The sequence below is a fragment of the Pristis pectinata genome, chromosome 13 (genome assembly GCF_009764475.1).
Source record: "Pristis pectinata isolate sPriPec2 chromosome 13, sPriPec2.1.pri, whole genome shotgun sequence".
Lineage (NCBI taxonomy): Eukaryota > Metazoa > Chordata > Chondrichthyes > Rhinopristiformes > Pristidae > Pristis > Pristis pectinata.
Window position 1 is genome coordinate 47,893,517 of NC_067417.1, and position 12,266 is coordinate 47,905,782.

General features: G+C 44.9%; 2 protein-coding genes across 2 annotated transcripts in view; both read left to right on the forward strand.

The window, feature by feature from the left end:
• The window catches only part of vac14 (vac14 homolog (S. cerevisiae)), a 300,909-nt gene extending 292,179 nt beyond the window's left edge, over positions 1-8,730 (forward strand). The window contains exon 20 of the mRNA XM_052028507.1: positions 5,188-8,730. Coding sequence (XP_051884467.1) covers positions 5,188-5,347 — 160 coding nt within the window. The 3' untranslated portion in view covers positions 5,348-8,730. The remainder of the gene's footprint in view (positions 1-5,187) is intronic.
• Positions 8,731-11,197: 2,467 nt separating this feature from the next.
• LOC127577511 (basic salivary proline-rich protein 3-like) overlaps positions 11,198-12,266 on the forward strand; it is a 44,414-nt gene continuing 43,345 nt past the window's right edge. The window contains exon 1 of the mRNA XM_052028751.1: positions 11,198-11,258. Coding sequence (XP_051884711.1) covers positions 11,198-11,258 — 61 coding nt within the window. The remainder of the gene's footprint in view (positions 11,259-12,266) is intronic.

A 12,266-nucleotide genomic window follows, 5' to 3' on the forward strand; every position in this document is an offset into this window, starting at 1 on the left:
ATGGTTTAGCATTAACGTAGCCCTGTGTTGTATCTTCAGAAGTCTGGCACCTTATCTTTAGCTATGACTGTTGCTGCTCATAGCATATACGTTGTCACTCTTCATTGTACCAGGAATGTCCCTCCAGCTTGATATTCCAGCTTATGTTGGGCTGATTTCGACAGCTCCGTGTGCCTCAGTTTTGAGATGCTGGTTGCAATTGGTAATTGGTTACCAAAGGGACAGTGAAGAGCTTTGTTTGCGTGCCATCCAGACAGATCATTTCATACACAAGATAGCACAAGGGAAGAGCAATAAGAGAATGCAGAGTATAGCATTGCAGTTACAGAGAAAGTGCCATGCAGAGAAATAAATAAGGTGCAAGGGCCACGAGGAGGTAGGTTGTGAGGTTAGGAGTCCATCTTTATCATACAGGAGGTCCGTTCATAGTCTTTTAACAGCGGGATAGAAGTTGTCCTTGAGCCTAGTTGTGCGTGTTTTCAAGCTCTTGTATCTTCTGCCTGATGCGAGGGGGGAGAAGAGAGAATGTCTCGGGCCAGAGGGGTCTTTGATTACGTTGGCTGCTTTACTGAGGCAGCGAGAAGTTTAGACAGAGTCCAAGGAAGGGGAGGCTGGTTTCCATGACGTGCTGAGCTGTGTCCACACCTCCCTGCAATTTCCTGCACTTTTGGGTGGAGCTGTTGCCTTACCAAGCTGTGATGCATCTGAATACAATGCTTTCTATAGTACATCTATAAAAGTTGACAAGGGTCAACGGGGACTTGATGCATTTCCTTAGCCTTCTGATGAAATAGAGGAGCTTTCTTGGCCATGGCTTCTCCGTGGTTGGACCAGGACAGGCTTTGGAGATGTGTACACCTAGGGATTAAAATCTCCACCTCAGCCCTATAGATACATACAGGGGCATGAGCACCACCCCACTTCCTGATGTCAACGACCAGCTCTTTTGTTTTGCTGACATTGAGGGAAAGGTTGTTGTCATGACACCATGTCACTAGGCTCACTATCTCCTTCCTATACTCTGTTTCGTCATTATTTGAGATTCGGCCCTTTACTGTGGTGTCATCTGCAAACTTGTAGGTGGAGTCAGAGCGGAATCAGGCCACATAGTCGTGAGTGTATAGGGAGTAGAGTAGGGGGCTGAGGACGCAGCCTTGTGGGGCACCAGTGTTGAGGATAATCATGGAGGAGGTGTTGCTGCCTCTCCTTACTGATTGCAGTCTGTTGGTCAGGAAGTCAAGGATCCAGTTGCAAAGGGAAATGCTGAGTCCTGGGACTAGGATTTTGGAGATGAGTTTGTTTGGAATTATGGTATTAAAGGCGGAACTGTAGTCAATAAATGGGAGTCTGATGTCAGTGTCTTTGTTATCCAGATGTTCCAGAAGTGAGTATTGGGCCAGGGAGATGGCATCCACTGTGGATCTGTTTTGGCGGTAGGCGAATTGCAGTGGTTGAGGTGAATCTCACTGATTTAGCTTGGTGGTAAACCCTCAAAGCACAATGGAGGGTGTCCTGAGTGAGCACAGGGGATTAAAGCCACAAGGGCCATGAGGTGTGCACTCCCACCAGTGGTATCATTAGCAATACATCTGCAATGGGTAGACTGTTGAGGATGAGGATGTTTTTCTTTGTCCTTTCATCGCCTGCCTCAAGCCCAGTGTGACAGGTGTGTCTCTCCAAGCCAGCTGGGTCAGTTGTGGTTCTACTGAGCCGCTTGGTACATTACGTATCTCTGATCATGTCGTCTGTCATACTCGGTGACATGGCTGCACTGTTTCCTGAAGCTGGTGGAACACCCATTCACAGCGTACCTATCTGCATCAAAACTGCTCACATCAAACTTTTCCACTTACACAACTAACTGCCACTGGAGCGCACTGACAGCTTCAGACTACTACTCGTTATCTTCTGAGGCCTTTCCATCGTGTCCTCAACTTTCAACTCTTCAGGCCTGCTTCCCCATTCTGACCTATTCCAAGACTCGAGTGTTGCAGACAAACCTCCTCACAGCTCACATGAAGTAGGCCCGCCAGGCAGTCGCATGGTATTGCGTGCTGATGCCAACGCCATTAAGTAGTCTCCTCTGCTGTGCAGCAGAGGGCAACTATGCAACCTAACCACAGAGTCCCTGGTGACTTGGACTGCTTGTTCGTCTCTCGCAGTGCCTGATGGCGTGCTCTGATCCAGGGAGCGTAAACAAAATACAAGCAGAAAGTCCATCCCACCAACGTCTGTCAAAATATCCCACCCTTCCAGGCCACCCTGCATGAACCTTCTAAAAGCTGTCGGTGTTTAGTTCTCCGAGTCACGGATGCTCTGCTTGTTTCATGATTCTGGTTTCATCCAGGAAGGTTACTCACACCTGTAACACTGCTACAGCTGTGTGGAAATTCTCATTTGTGTCGTTCTTCTACCCATAACGTACTTCATTCCCGAGCTGTCTGTGCCGTTTGGGTCAGTGTTACCTAAGTCCCATTGCATCCCAAAGTGATTAACTCCAAAAAAAAGCAACTTGTTTTAATTAACTAATTGAATGTAGAGGGCGAGGAAAATTCAAACCTTACAGGTCAGAGCTTTCTTTTCTTTTTCAATCTTTTTATTAATTTTCAAATCAGTACAAAATAATATATATAACATTAGTAATTCTACATATGGTGCTAAGAGATCAGGATGGCAATCATAACAGTTAAAATATATAATCACAAGGAGGAAAAAAAAGTAATCTAGACCTCCCGCTCTCTTATTGTGAACAAATACAAAAGGAAAGATTGAAAAGAAATGAAATTTAATTATATGAAAGAAGAACCCCCAAATCAAAAAAATATTGATAGTAAACTGAAAGTAAACCAAAAACTTCAAACAAAAACTGGACTGCCATTTCTTCAATTAAAAAGAAAAAGAAACATTACTACGTTGTCAACTCCGCTGCTCTGTATTCAAGGGTTAGTGAGAGGGATCTGAAAAAGGTCTGCTTATATCATATGGAAATATTGAATAAATGGACTCCAAACTTCCTCAAATTTAAGCAAGGGATCAACAGTAGCACTCCTAATTTTTTCTAAGTGTAAACATGCTATAGTTTGAGAAGGTCAGAGCTGATCTGATTGTAACCTCAGTCTTCCCAGAAAACCTTTACCCCTTTGCTTAAGAAGAATCGATCTACCTCAAACATGCTACTTCCATCACCCTCCGACGGAAGAGAGTTCCAAATATTCATGACCATCTGAGAGAAAGTAGTTCATCTCATCTGTCTTTTATTTTTAAACAATGATCCCTAGTTCTAGATTCTCCCACGTGAGGGAACATCTTCTCCATATCTACCCGATCAAGACCAGGTGGGATTTTGGAATTGATACTGGTTTATTATTGTCACTTGTACTGAGGTACAGTGAAAAGCTCGTCTTGCATACCGTTCATACAGATCAATTCATTACACAGTGTATTGAGGTAGTACAGGGTAAAACAATACAGAATGAAGAATAAAGTGTAAGAGCTGCAGAGACAGTATGTGTAGGTAGACAATAAGGTGCAAGCTGATAACGAGGTAGATTGTCCATCTTATTGTACTAGGAACCATCCAATTGTCTTACAACAGCGGGATAGAAGCTGTCCTTGAGCCTGGTGGTACGTGTTTTCAGGCTTTTGTATCTTCTGCCCGATGGAAAAGGGGAGAAGAGAGAACGTCCGGGGTGGAAGGGGTCTTTGATTATGCTGGCTGCTTTACCAAGGCCACGAGAAGTATAGACAGAGTCCATGGAGGGGAGGCTGGTTTCCATGATGTGCTGAGCTGTGTCCATTACTCTCTACAGTTTCTTGCGGTCACGAGCAGAACAGTTGACAAACCAAGCGGTGATGCATCCAGATAGGATGCTTTCTATGTTGCATTGATAAAAATTGGTAAGGGTCGACAGGGACATGCCAAATTTCCTGAGCCTCCTGAGAAAGTAGAGGCGCTGGTGAGCTTTCTTGGCTGTGGCATCTACATATTTGGACCAGGACAGGATATTGGTGATGTTCACTCCCGGGAACTTGAAGCTCTCAACCCTCTCGGCCTCAGCACCATTGATGTAGACAGGCGCAGGTACACTGCCCCCTTCCTGAAGTCAATGACCAGCTCTTTAGTTTTGCTGACACTGAGGGAAAGGTTGTTGTCATGGCACCATATCATTAAGCATGTTACTGAGGGATCTGACCCCACACCCTCCACCACCCAGTTTCATGTATTTTTACAGCCCACATTAATGTGGAGTTTTCACTGTGTAGCAATAGATTTTTTTTTGCTTCCGTCCCTCATTGTAAGTGAGGTTAACACAGTCCTTTATGTGCTGGGGATGGGATGGGAAAGTGTCACACTAGAAATCAGTTTATTGATGACTTGGTCACTGTTCACCCAGACCCTGTTCTAAAATATCTTGAGGCTGAAGTTCTCGCATCGACTCTTACCGCCCAGTTCTCCAGTGTTTCAAGCTTTTACCTCAGAAACCCGAGCATCATATTTTCACAGGGGAAAATGTGCCGTCCTGCCTTTCTCTCCCAAGGCCTGAGGCTTGGAAGGTCAACCACAGGCCCAGTTGAGGCAGAGGGGCGGTAGCCATGGGGAGCCCAGCAGCTGTGGGAAGAAGAAGAAGATTGGAATCAAGAGCAGGACAGAAGGCCAGCGTTAATCATTGAGAGATGGAGAGACGTTAATTATAGGGGCTGTGGGCAGTGTGGAGCAGAGCTGGTGCTAATCTCAGGGATCGTGGGGAGGAGCTGGTGTTAATCCAAGAATTACTGGGCTGGTTGTGTGATGATAAAGCTGGGCTTAAAACTTTTGAGTTTTTCTCCTCTGAAGCACTCAGTGGTCGAGTTCAATATTCTGATGAGTAAATTATGAAAGGTTGCTTCCATTACCAGCAGCAGGAGGACCCACACTGAGGATCATAAAGGTTAAACACTTTGAAGGTGGGGGTTATTGGATGTTTTACTGCACGTCTGTTTTGAGGCATGGATAATATATCCTGAAAGAGAACCAAGTGTGCTGGCGAGAAAATAGATGAAAGAAATTGTCAGAAAGCAAAGACCTTGGAGCTGATTTGTACAGCTCTATTTGAAGGGATAGTCCCGTGTGTTGTCACTGCCTGTTCATGTACATCAAATCCTTCCTTCTGTTTGCCATGCATTAAATGAAAGTGTTTTGATCGACAGGCCCAGTGAAAAGCCCACGACCTCCAACAGGCAAGTTCCTTCAGAAATTGACTATAACGAACTTCTGCAACACTTTGAGAAGGTACAGAACAAACACCTGGAGGTCAGGCACCAGCGGGCAGGTCGCAACGATCAGCTGGAGAGGAAGCTGCCGCTGTGACCCTGGACACCGGCGAGAGGACACTGCACACTTGATTGTAGGATTTCCAGTTTTGGGACTTGCTAAAACTGTGGAGCCGGTTCTGTCAGGCTGTTCCACTACCTTTACAATGCATAGTCCTTCACCACTACAGATACTGTACTGATATTTCTCTGTTAATTTATGGTCCCACGAGACTTTCACAATGTAGTGGCCATTGCATTCCTATTGACCCCCTGTGGTAGATTCCTCACCCTTTCACTGCTTATCCAGCCTATACACCACATATAATAGTTTTTTCAGTCCAGAGGGTTCGTTACTTCTCACTCATCACTAATTCGCACATTACCTCTCCACTTCCCGTTCACATTTGAGATCAATATCCTCATCCAAAACTGTTCCTCGCTTCACATGAATTGAAAATATCTGGCAGGACCAATATTGTTAATTGAATTCAGTAAGTGCAAGCTCTTTGTCTCTTTCATTACACTGCCACACACTGCACTTACAAAGCCTTGTCGACAGCATCTTGAGCAGAGTGGATTTGTTACTGATGCTCATGACTGGTTTGGGCAACAGGGCAATGATTCGTAGCCTGAAATGGGTAAAGGCCGAGAAGAGACATTGTCGAAAGTAATAGAGCATCTCACAACCTGGTCTAGAGGTACTTGATTCAGATGGCACTTGTCATTGTGCTCAAGGTTAAACACAAGATCACACTGGTGCATTTTAACAGAAAATGATGGCTGTAAAAAAAAACAAATTGGATCCATCTCATTCAATGGAGGGGTATGAAGGGTGTTCTCTCGTTACAACTGACAATGGTCAAGGGTCACTCACTGGTATCTTAAGTGTGTCACGTAAAAATGAAGTATTTGGGATCAGGTCAATGAACCGCTGGTTTAGTACACACCTGGGTTTGTTTGTAGACCAATTTGGAGGACCATTTCAAAATTACTATCTGTGCGCAAGATCGAATAATTTAATCACTGAATCCTAAAACACTCAGAGTGCAGTCAAATGATGTAATGCCGATGTAACATCTTCCCAAAACAGAGCTGGGGAATGGGCTACATGTCTTGCTGCACCATCAAAGCTCCCACCATATCTGGTTTCCCAAACTTCAATGCTATTTATTCACAAGACTGCTGAATGCATTGCAACTGCATCTTAGATGACCACTGCACTGAGAGTCGTTTGGGAGGAGAAGCGTGTCAGTGTGCAGCAGGACAGCAATATTGGATATTGAAGTCCTTGCACTGTTTTATAAATCGCCTGTATGCTACTGCTGCTTGGTTATTTTGCATAGGCCTTTAGTGGCCTGTGCTTTTCGATGGTCCTTGTTTAATCGATCACTGGGGCTTATTTGTACCAATCTGGGGTCGTTGGAGGATTTGCGCACCAGTCTCTAACTGGATTAGATTGATACCCACAAAATGAATTGTTTTGTTATGGTTTTTTTTTATATATATAACAGAATAAATCTCAAAACCACTCAGGGTGGCATCCTAATTTACTCATAAACTGCAGCAAAAAAGTCCCTGAACTCATGACCCAAACCACTAGACCGTATTTATCCATTTCCCAAGCACTGCAGGAATGTTTCTCCAGCAGAATGCAGTGATTGGAGGATTGTTGCATAAGACATTGCATAAAATCTGTTTCAACGTTGGGGCAGCAAACTTGATTGTCAGGGAGGTCTATCCAGTCATATTGGATTTGGCAATCTCTTGGGAGATCTTGATGTGAAAGCTTCTTTAAATATATCACAGGGAGCATGACTGAATTGCCTCAAAAACAAATTGATCTTTCCCCTAACTGCATACTTCTAGCCCAATTGGCTCCCTTTTTATAATTAGAAATATTTTAGATGCAAAGATGTTAAATTTAAAGGCAAAGTTCTTTATGTTTAGAGGATGGTGATATTTAGACTTCCTCCTTTTTAAACTCTGCCACTTTTAATGGCAGTAAACTCCTCGAGAGACAAGAAATGTTTAAAAATCAAACACTGCCCCACAAATTTGAAGCCTGTATCTGTACAAAGTATCTTCCACTTGAGGTAATCTTCTTCCCTCTGCAGCGTAAAGTCGACGTGGTTGCAATTGGCTGTATTCGAGCCAGGGTGTCTGTTCAATCCAGCCAATGCTGCCCTTGCACCCCAGCACCCACTGAAGCCCACCAGTTATACCTCTGTTATTTCTCAATGTTTGTTTAACACCTAAATGACTACTTGCTCTTAGAAGTGATAAGAATCACAAAAACTGGTTGTCCTGGCATCTTCACCTTCCTTCCCATCCTCCTCTCAACTCTTTCTCCTTTTCCATCTGTTGAAGACCATGGCATTACTGCTGGAAGGGGACGGTTTGCCAGTCGGATATTAAGCAATTCCATCTGTGTCCAGGGACCACTCAGTTTGTGGCATTGGACAGATCTTCCATCTTTTCGTTGCAATGAGGCAACAAAACCAGGAACTCCTTTTCTCGACCCATCACGAATTTAAAGCTGTTTACTGCCCCATTTTATATATTTTGGGATCCGTCAAGTACCGGAACAACGTAGATGCACATCACTGGATTAATTCACATTAATATCAAGGCATTACAGTCGAAACCACACTTAAGACACTTTAATGTTCAGATGCCCTGAATAAATCCAAAACTTCACCTCCCCCCAATCTTCTTGGCAATTGCTGCACCCAGTATTACTTCGCCTCAAACGTTGTTTATTGACTGACTCTTAGCCACCGGTGCTGCTCATCTGTGTATTAGACAGGACCTCAGCCACTTTGTTTAGTCCAGGGGCAGGATCTGACTGCTTTATGCTGAGCTCTTTGATCCCCATCATGAAGGTAGAGACTCGTTTGTGTAACGTTCACCGAATATAGGAGCGTCCCACTCCCAAAATCCATCAGAGTGAGAAGAACCCAGGCCCTCTAGCAGAAGCCAACACGTTGAATGAAAGGTTGAGTGTACTTCAGTCCTTGGAAGGAACCTGATTGCAAAAGCAAGGCAAACGTTTTGCTGGGGGCGACGTCCTGTGAATTTGCCGTTTGCAGTGATACTTCCCTTGGAAAGGAGTGGTGTAGGTGGCAGTGAATTAGTTAATGAACCGGTGTTTGAGGGCTAAACCAAACGTAGGGCAGGATTTGCACTGTATTCGAGAGCGCTGACTGAATGCCCAGTTGATGCACCATTTGCTAGCTATAGCAGATCACTTGCCTTAATTGCACTGAAGGTGGATTACAAGTTTGTGATAAATCTCTTTAAAGCCCAAAGAGTAAGGACTAATCATGGCCTCAGATTGTAAATAAAGCCAGCACATCCAGTGAATCAACATTGTTAATCTTGTTTACAAAGAGACTTGTCCTTTGAATTTAAAATTGAAATAAACTTGAGTTGTACATGAATGTGTAAAAGAAATTATTTTTAACTTCCACCCTGCACATGTGGCGTACGGAGGAACTTTGTGTTTGTCACTTTGTAGCTTTGTCTGACGGCCTGAATTTCCAGTTTGGGATTAAGCTTTTCTTCACGTTCTGTTGCCAAAATTACGGCCCGAATTCCTTTTGTAGTTTTTGAGACAAAATTGTAGCAGCTTCAACTGGAGAACTAATGAATAACTCTTAACTCGTCTGGAATTCTGAAGTCACGGCAACTGAAGTTCAACTAATCCTAGAAATAAACGAAGAATAAAGTCCGAATGAAAACAGGCAATCTGGGATTAAAAATTCCCTTCACTAAATGAAAGCACTTCCTTTAATGTAGAACACAATCCCACACTACTATTATGCTGAATCAATTTTCAAATAATGGTGCATGATTTTCTTTGAAATTGCCTCATTTTTTGATAATTTAGCAAAATTTATCCACTCTCCCATTCGATTTCTGCTTTTTTTTCCCCCACTTTGACCCCTTCCCCAAATCTTCTTCACTGTTCTGTGTGATGGTTGGTGCCAATGTAAGACAAAACCACCTGGTCTGTCAACAGCTAGGTGCAGGCATGATATCTCCCGCTGCTTCTCAGCATTTGGTCTTCACCTCGTCGGACCCTGCCATCCCACTGTCACAGAGTGGTGTCTGATTTTTACAAGAGTTGGCAGGTCTTAACACCGGCGTATGATCTCACAGCTCACCAGCGGTCCCGCTGCCGTTCATCTCAGTTTTGAACTCTCTGAAGAGGCGTAAGCCGTATCGTCGATACAGCAAGGCCGCCGATATCTGCTTGTGAAGGAACTGAGTCGGTGGCTGGGGGAAACTGTTCAGTGAACACAATGTCCAGACAAAAATATCTGCAGACAGTAACATGCTGGGAATTGTTCAGAAAAAATGTAAGTGATTATTGACCGATTTGTGATTCCATCTGGATTTGATCGATAAGTATCGGCGTATATTAACTAACCCACTTATTATAAGTCAATGCAAGGTCTATTACCCATACTAGCCTTTGGAGAGATGCTGCTTTAAGGATTGTATCCTATTTTGGTCAGATTATCTTGAGAACCACATTAATGAATTGAAACATGATCATAGATATGAAATACTCCCAACAGACCTGTGGTTTTTGTGGGTTGAAGCTCCAAAAAAGGCAGTTGAATTTATACCTTTTTAACACACGATATCTGGGATATTGGTTTGCAGGTGCAAGTGACAGGTTAAAGGCATCAATGCAAGCCCATTAGATTCCAGGCTGGGTAAACTAGAAAACCAAAGGCATTGGGTTGATCCTGGGACTGCTACTCAGACCAGGAGGAAGAAGTCAGCCAGAGACCTTACTTTGATAGTGGGATGTGCATGTGGACAGGATCAGACTCCAATGTGGTTCCACCAGTAGTTGGAGACCTTTAGACAGTGGCCAAATGAATAGGAGAATACGAGGAGCAAACGAGTGGGAGAAAATCAGTGGAGAGGGAAAGAATTGTCAATCAGTTATCGCACGCAGTAGGGACAGACACTGAGAGAATGTAGCAGGAGTTGACGGGGCCAGGTGGTGGGGTGGCTGGGTGCTCTGGAGGTTCAGCTCTGATGCCGCTGAGGGTGGAGTAATTCGGCGGGGCTTTCCTTCCAGTGGGCGTGAAGGAGAACGAGGTGGCCAGGGTTGTGTGGCTTGCAAATGGATTACTGTGCCCCCGCACTGAGAGGCCAGGTTCTTCGCTCTCTGGAATAAGCTGAAAGCAAAGGCACACTTGCTGGGACAAGCTGTATGTTGGACGAGAGAAGCCGCAATCTCCACCACTGTGTAACGGAGGAGGGTGATGTCGAGTATGGAGTGTATGGGAGTGAGTTTCTTCAGACATAAACTCTAGCCCACCTCCTGTACTGGTGATACTTGGAGCAGGGCTCCCTGTGCAGAGTGAGGAGTGATCCCTGAGATTAGTATCCCCCCGCCTGCGGGTATTAGAGAAAAAAGGGTGGTGGTCTTCCACCACTATTATCTAATGGGGGCTTGATTATATGACAACTGTCTGTGAAAGTTTGGAAGAACAGCCACCAGTTAAAATAACCCTATTTCAAATACCTGGGTCCATGTCCAGGCAGCTCAAGGCTGATACAACAGCTAACATCCTGCATCTTGATGTGTAAATTAATAACTCTGCGAGACGAAAAGTAAAAGCTGTCACCCAGCCTTGCATCGGTCAGGAAGCTTCCTCGTGCATTGATTGGTGAGTTTGGGTTCGGTGCACGGGTACGTCGCTGGACAATGACAAACCACGAGCAACGTGGGGGGTCACGCCTTTGAATGGAAGCGTAACTGGGGACACAAGAGACTACAGACGCCAGAATCTGGAGCAACGTGCAAGGAACTCAGCGGGTCAAGCAGCGTCTGCGGGAGGAAAGGAATTGTCGGCGTTTCGGGTCGAAACCCCGCACCAGAATGGAGAAGGGAGACAGCCGGTATGAAGAGGAGCCGGGGAGTAGTGAGACAGGAGCCCGAGGTGAGTAACTGGTGGACTGAGGAGAGGTGAGCAATGATGGGTGTGTTGTTCTGGGTGTGGGGGATGTGGGGGTGGTGGTGTTGGGGGCCGGGGGCAGGTGGATAATAGACAGATGCAGACAAAGAGGGGGGAAAGAAACAAGACACAGATGGTGGGGAACAAAAGGTTGGGGGGAGAAATGTAACTGGACTGGCTACACACACATAACAGGCACAAGAACAGGTCAGAGGCAGGCTCACTTCCGGACTCCTCAAAGCCGTTCTACAAGGCAAAAGTTAAGAGCGTGACAGGGCAGTCTGCACGCTGCTGCTTCAACAAGAGGCTTCACGCCGTCCAGAACAAAACAGCCCATTGATTGGCGCCCAGCCAACCAGGCTAAGAAGTAAAGCTGTTTTACAACAATTAAGTAAAGCCTTGGTGAGACCACATCTGGAATATTGTGTGCAATTTTGATCTAATTTCGTAAAAACGGAGGTAATTGGCTTATTACTGTCACATGTATCAGGATACAGTGAAAAGCTTTTGTTCGCATACCAACCAGAGAGATTCCATACATCAAGGTAGCATGAAAGGAAAAATGCAGAATATAGTGTTACAGTTACAGAGAGGGCGGTGCAGGTAGACAAATAAAGTGCAAGGGCCTTGACGCGGACCAAACTTATTGCAAGAGGGATGCACCAAGGATTCACCAGACTGGTTCCCGGGATCACCGGTTTGCTGTTTGAGAGATTGAGTTAACTGGACCTGTATTCTTTAGATTTCAAAAGAATTAGAGCTGATCTTGTTGAATCGTCTATAATTTGTAAAGGCCTCAACTGAGATGTTCCCCCACCCCCCCGCCCCCCAACCGCCTGAAAAGTTCAGAACTCGGGGTCACAGTCCCAAAATAAGGTGCAGACCACCTTCATGCATAGACTGTGCTTCTCTTCCCTGATGTGGAAAGGTTTGTTCATGCTGCATCAGTGTCAGAGCATTTTAGTGTTCATGGATCATTGAGTCGTAAAGTTA